Raw genomic sequence first — 6,718 nt, forward strand, 5'->3', positions numbered from 1 at the left:
TTTGACATTTTCCTGGATTCATCCAAACTTTCTCTTTTTCAACACAACATTTCTGTCAAATGTTGTATTTGTACTATGTTGTTTATCCTGTACACACGACATCTATTGCACATCTGTCTGTCCTGGGAGAGGGATCCCTCCTCAGTTGCTCTCCCTGAGGTTTCTTCCATTTCCCCCCCTTTAATTATGGGGTTTCTTTTAGGAAGTTTTTCCTTGTGCGATGCGAGGGTCTAAGGACAGAGGGTGTCGTAACCTGTACAGTCTGTAAAGCACAAATGTGTAATTTGTGATATTGGGCTATACAAATAAATTTGATTTGATTTTGATTTGAGTGAAAAGTGAACTAAAGTCCTAAAATAGCCAATAAGCCTTTTTTTGACTTCACAAGAAATGTCCTCATTGTGGAGATGACCATTGACGATACAGATAGAACTAACAGGAGCACACATTACACAGCATTGCTCCTCTCATCCAGGCTGGTGGTCTGTGAGTAGACTGATCCGGACATTCTGTCCTGAGGTATGCAGGCCTTGACCATCTTACACAGCCTGCAGGGAGTCCTGTTTATCAACCTCAGCAGGTGCCTCCTGAACTTCTCCCCAACAAACACATAGATGATGGGGTTGAGGCAGCTGTGAGAGTAAGCAATGGCCTCTGTGACTTCTAAAGCCAATCTGATGGCTTTGCTGCTTTTGCATTCTGTATAGATGTCCAATAGCTCCAGTGCTTTGAAGAAGGATGCGATGTTGTAGGGGACCCAGCAGCAGAAAAAAACAGCTACCACTATGAGAACTAAACGGATGGCCTGTTTCTTGGATGACTGGATGTTCAGCAGCCTCCAGACAATCTGTGAGTAGCAGAAACCCATGATAACAAATGGGGCAAATAGACCCAAGATGTTCATTTTAAAAATGCTGAAGATCTTCCAGAAGTGAGAGTTGTCTTTAGAAGCAGCTTGGGAATATTCAGGGTAGCAGAAATTAGTCATATTAACACCAGGTTGCTCCTTGAGAAAGATCATGTCGGGGAAAGAAGCAAAAAAACCAGCCACCCATGTAACAGCAGCCGCAATCATTCCAAAGGACCTTGTCCGTGCTCTCATAGCATAAACGGCGTGTACTATAGCCAAGTAGCGGTCGATGCTCATTAGACTGATGAAAAAGATCCCACAGTAAAAAGCAATATGATAAATACCCAGGACAACTTTGCACATAGGATCCCCAAACAGCCACTGGTCCCGGGCTTGGTGGGCTAGGAAGGGAAAGGTGCACACCAAGAGAAGGTCAGCAACAGCCAAGTTTAGGAGGCACACGTCGGTCATGCTGCGGAGTCGCACCCCACAAGTAATGACCCAGATGACCAGAGAGTTGCCCAGAAGGCCCAAGAGGAAGAAAATGGAGTAGAGGGCGGGGAGAAAAGTGGCCCCATGATGCTCATACTTGCAGCTCGCAAAGCTACCTTCAGTATAGTCGTCATAGTAATCGTCGGAGGGGCTAACAGGGATGCTGTCGGTAAAGGATGCTGTAGTTGAGCTGATGAGAAACAGAGAGGGAAAAAACAGCAGGAAAAAAATCAATGCTTAAGGAGTTCCCGCTATTTCAGCTCAGTTTATTTTAATTCTACTTAACACACCTTAGCTGTGGAGAGTACAATAGAAAATGAAACACTTTCACTAAAGTAAGCTGCACTTTCCAACAAAAGCAAAAATGATGATGTAGTTGTGTTCTTGCAGCCCAATTCAGGAATGTATGTCAACTAAATAGATGTTGAAATGAAATGCTAGATTGAAACTGATATGCTAGCTGCTAATAAAAATGCTTGTAGTAAAGTGACACAGTGAAAACAAGGGACATACCGACATCACAGACTTTATAAAGAACAGGAAATGGTGGTATGTGTGTAGGAGATAGGTTCAACCTACCTTAGTACGTTTTCTAGAAATGTATTTTCACTGATTGCAGTGAAAGCAATGGCAGCACGGAGAGGTGCAGCCATGGCTAACTTCCTAGGGAAAAAAAACAAAAACATGACTTTAAATGTTTGTTTTCTCAGTGTTGTGGTTACAATGCTCTCTACTTTGTTATTGCTGCTACTTTACTTCTTTTTTTTTTATTAATTGTGATCATCCTTTGGGAGGATAATGTCCTTTCCATAGGCTTGATAACTCAGTGGAACATACAGCCGGCAATCTTCCTGACTTTTAGTGGCAGAGAGCACAGGAGCAGCAGGGCGACACACGGACAATCCAGCACTGGAGAACTAGAAACCACCGACCACAAACAGCCAAGTTTGAACTTTGAATTTGAACAACTGGACTCTTCACTGTGAAGTTGCTGCAAGAGGAGGAGGAAGAGGAGGGAGAGTGGTTGCTGTTTGGCAGCAGAAATGGCATTTAGGGCTTTTGCTGATCAAAGGAACAACCAACAAGCAAAACCAGACTTGGTCTGACGTTGTCCCTGGCAGAGGCAAATCCAGCAAGAAATCAAATAAGAAAATAAGAGAGAACTAATGCTCGCAAAACTGGTTCGACCCACTGACCCTGAACAAAGTGTATGATAATACTAATTACTTTGAACACAGGGAAGCTAATCACACCGTTATTATTAAGGCTAACCAAAACCCAAGAAATAGCCCCCAAACCACTGCTAGACCAAGGGCCAGAAAGAATATTGTCATGTCTCATCGAATTTGTTGAGTTGTTCATGTTGTCTGGTCACTTCCTGTTTTATTTTGTACCTACCTCTTGTTTCTCAACCCAGATCCCTTTACTTCCTGTCCTGGTGTGATGTCCCTCCATCGTCAGTGTCTGCCTCGCCCCTGATTGTTTTCACCCGTTCCCACCTGTCTCCCCTTGTCGTGTGTCAGTTCGTCTCGTCTTATCCTTGTCATAGCATGTGTAAGTTCCAGTGTGCCAAGTACCAGTGTGTTTTTTCAGAGAACTTTGTTTATCCTCCTAGTGAGCGCTTTGAGTTAAGATTTTGTTTTATTGAAGTAAAGTATTGTTTTTTTACACTTTACCATTGTGTCCGGAGTCGTGCGTACGAGTCTTCCTTTCCTGTGTCTGAGGCGTAACAAATATTGCTCATTTTACACCCGATACCAGGATGTAAGTAATCAAAGAGGGCACACACAGAGGCTCTTTTCATTTTCATCTAACCTGATTATTCCAATACTCTGATAAATTGACAACATGGCCATCTTCAATGGATAGGCTAAAGCAAAGTTCTCAAATATTGTAATTAATCATTTCAGTTAAACAGCTATGGAAAGATATTCAACAATACCATGTCATCTGCTTTAAAAATACTGTTGCTTCACTCAAGGGAAAAGCCAGTAACACAATCTGCCCATGTTAAACGATAAGTGTTAAAGCAGCTGAGAGAAACTGCAGAAAAACTATGCTCAAAGTTGCCTGTAATACATACAAAGAAGCCACGACTTGCTTATAACAAAGCAATACTTTAAGAACATACCACAGCACGTAATTCTTACTGGCCTCCCGGAAAAACCCCAATGAGAAACTTCAGCTCATTCAAAACTGCAGCTCGTCTATAAACTAGACACATTACTACGTTAGTCCAGTTGTAGCTGCTTTGCACTAGGGCTAAACAATTAATTTAAATCTTATCAAAATCACCAACTTTTTCAATGAAATTGTGAATAATGATGCAAAAATGATCTTTTCCTCAAATATTGCAAATCATATCTCATTTAGATTTGTTTTGTTTAGCCCTACTCTGCACTTGCTTCCTGTAACATTTGACATTCAATTGTACTTGCTGTTATGCATTCTATGTATTCTAAGGGATCTTTAAAGTCTTTTTTTAATGACGCCAACAAAAACCAAACCAAACAGACATTTCAGCACAGATAAAACATGTGTAATGGTGCAGCTTATGAATGGTGTTATGACCTTGGTATTTTTTGTGATTCCAATACACGGTTGTGTCAGTTCTAGTACAGAGATAAGTGAACATAAATGTGTTATGCAGCGTTATGAGAATACATTTTCTCTCCCATATACCTATAGCAAGACATGCATAGGGTGGGGAAATTCCCTGAGACTATAAGTGATATAAATTCAAATACTTAAAACTATCCAAATACAGGAAATTTAAGTGAGATTAAGTTGTCTTCCTTCTCTTTTATACACTGTCCTTTAAAGGAGAGTCAATATAGTCACTCTGAACCTTTAAAAGCCATTAGGATAAAGTGTATAGCACTCTGAATTTAAAAACTTGAACTGCACTGTATATTAAACTTCATAACCATAACTGAACCTCTTGTAGTAGCTGGACCCAAAATGATAATAACTCAGAGCTAGAGTTAAAATTAGAGTCAGTGTTAATCAATTAATTTCAACACCTTTTTATCCAGTAACATTTGTACAGATATGTCACATAAATGTACATGTGTATGTAAAAATACAAACTTTACCTGCCAGTGCTGTTAAGAAGAGAGCTGATAGTGGTGTTTATTCTGGTGAGATGCTGAGGTGGACGGCCAGTTCAAATAAATGATCAGTTATGCATCTAAGCTCACGATAGATGATAAACTCTTTTCACTCTTTTGTTTCGTGTTTGTTTGCGTGCATAACATTTTTTTTTTTTTTTAAACCTTCGTGACCAAACTTGAGGTTGGGCCAGACCTCAGATGCATATACATACATACATACATATAGGTGTGGTTTGTAACTTCCTGTAAAATGCTTTCGAAACGTTCAAGACCCCAGTTTCAAACAAGCTTTAAAATACACAATGCTAATAGGACTACCGGTAGACCAGCAGGCAAACACTGCTGCACTGGAGGCCTGCAGAGCTCTGCATGTTAATGCTTTTATGCTTGCCGTACATACTACTGTTACCTGATACCTATAGCATTCTCCTCTTAGAGTGTGCGGGCCCGCCGGCGGGCCCAGCAGGTGTTTTATTGCACCTGTACATGGACATTTTTCAACTCTGAAAAAAATAAGAAAAAAAAAAAAAAATATATATATATATATATATATATATATATATATATATATATATATATATATATATATATATATATATATATATATATATATATATATATATATATATATATATATTTTTTTTTTTTTTTTTGGAAAGCTTAGAATCTCGTCTATTTTAATATGGAGATGAAAATCACAACAGCGGTACAATCAGCTCCTCAAACTAGCAAGTACCGTATTTTCCGCACTATAAGGCGCACTTAAAAGCCTTTAATTTTCTCAAAAAGCGACAGTGCGCCTTATAATCCGGAGCGCTTTATATATGGATTAATTCTGGTTGTGTTTACTGATCTCGAAGCGATTTTGTGTGGTACACGGCGCTCTGTCAAAATGTTTTAGTACGACCTTTGTAAACTACAAAGCCGCACTGTGCTGCCTATTTCTATGTTTATAGAGTTGGGACATGTTTTTTGACTCAGAGTGAGCGCTCCTTGGTTTGTTGGTTTGCTGGGGGCGTGTCAGAGTGAGCGCTTCTGCTTTGCGAGGATCTTTGTTTACGGAGCTGCGAGATCAACACGTGGAGCAGAGACGCTAAAAAACTGTGTTTGTGTCTGTGATGCTTGAGCCTTGGAAACTATTTGTCTTTTTACGAAGTAAAATAAGAACAGTAAAGTCAAGAAAGCAAACCTTGCATCTTTATTGGAGGACTTTTGCATGTTAGCTAACTGTCTAGCTACGCATAGGGATACGCGCTGTACTTGCATAACACGCACCGCTTGCAGCATTACGGCTACCGTAGTCAGGAGCGTCGCGGAGTAATACATACTGTGCTTCACCATAATATTACAGTGTGTGTGTATAAGGACCCCAAAATGGCACCTGTCAAGAGACACGCTTACGACGCGGACTTCAAACTCAAGGCTATCAGTCACGCAGTAGAACATGGGAATAGAGAGAATTCAACATTAATGAATCAATGGTACGGAAGTGGAGGAAGCAAGAAGATGACGCTTGATTTGGCGGTATCAGACTGTTTTTTTTTACGTGTTACAACTGAACAAGGTTGGGAGTTATTGTGAATACGCTCATTAACGTTTGAACAATGTTGAGTTATTGTGAACACGTTTAATAAAGTTTGACTGACTGACTTATCTGACTGTTTTGTTTCGCTTAATGCGCCTTATAGTCCGGTGCGCTTTATATATGAAAACAGATCGAAAATAGACCATTCATTGACAGTGCGCCTTATAATCCAGTGCGCTCTATAGTGCGGAAAATACGGTACACTCAAAATCAAAATCATAACTTTGAGCCAACTTACCTATAAAGCCTCATAAATATGCTCTTTTCAGCAATATTTTTGAAAAAGACGCTCCTAAGGGATTGCCAGAGGTCCACACGTTCGTTTCCGGGAAAAAGATATCCACTGTGAACATCGTCACATCGATAAAAGTCCATGAACAGGTGTTGCAATCTGTGAAATCAGCTGATCGATTTTTACATTGTATGATCATAAACAGTCATAACTTAATATCTCGTGCTCTCATCACGGTACAGACACATCCTGGTTTTAGCGCGGGCTCTCAGCATTAGATTGACACTTCATTTGAGCCAATCGGAGCTTCGATGGGTCTTTCACAACCTTCATGAGCCAATGAGTGTGCGCATCGTAAAGGAAACGTGCGCCTCTTTCGTTAGATGCGTCACTTCCCTTGGTTTGTTTTTTCAAAATAAAATTTATTTCCAAAATAATATTTATTA

At 40.0% G+C, this 6,718-nt stretch overlaps 1 protein-coding gene across 5 annotated transcripts; it reads right to left on the reverse strand.

Annotated features, from left to right (window-relative positions):
• Positions 1-205: 205 nt before the first annotated feature.
• Positions 206-6,322, reverse strand: LOC115021872 (C-C chemokine receptor type 5-like). Of its 5 annotated transcripts, none has more exons than XM_029452605.1 (3): positions 6,279-6,322; positions 1,922-2,005; positions 206-1,532 (listed from the first exon to the last, which is right to left on the reverse strand). In XM_029452605.1, the coding sequence occupies exons 1-3, from the start codon at positions 6,290-6,292 to the stop codon at positions 449-451; spliced, it is 1,182 nt and encodes a 393-aa protein (XP_029308465.1). In that variant the 5' UTR covers positions 6,293-6,322; the 3' UTR covers positions 206-448. The 5 variants fall into 5 exon arrangements, with proteins under 5 accessions (XP_029308465.1, XP_029308466.1, XP_029308464.1 ...); XM_029452606.1 differs by lacking the exon at positions 6,279-6,322 and adding an exon at positions 4,438-4,830; XM_029452604.1 differs by lacking the exon at positions 6,279-6,322 and adding an exon at positions 3,019-3,963.
• Positions 6,323-6,718: the final 396 nt, after the last annotated feature.

This window comes from Cottoperca gobio, chromosome 16 (genome assembly GCF_900634415.1).
Source record: "Cottoperca gobio chromosome 16, fCotGob3.1, whole genome shotgun sequence".
NCBI lineage: Eukaryota > Metazoa > Chordata > Actinopteri > Perciformes > Bovichtidae > Cottoperca > Cottoperca gobio.

Excerpts from the sequence above, each read along its gene's own strand:
- LOC115021872 (XM_029452604.1), bottom strand. The coding sequence starts at position 3,152 with ATGAAAATGAAAAGAGCCTCTGTGTGTGCCCTCTTTGATTACTTACAT. Across the intron at positions 2,006-3,018 it reads GCACGACTCCGGACACAATG|GAAGTTAGCCATGGCTGCAC; the intron begins GTAAAGTGTAAA and ends TTTTTTCCCTAG. Across the intron at positions 1,533-1,921 it reads TTTCTAGAAAACGTACTAAG|CTCAACTACAGCATCCTTTA; the intron begins GTAGGTTGAACC and ends GTTTCTCATCAG.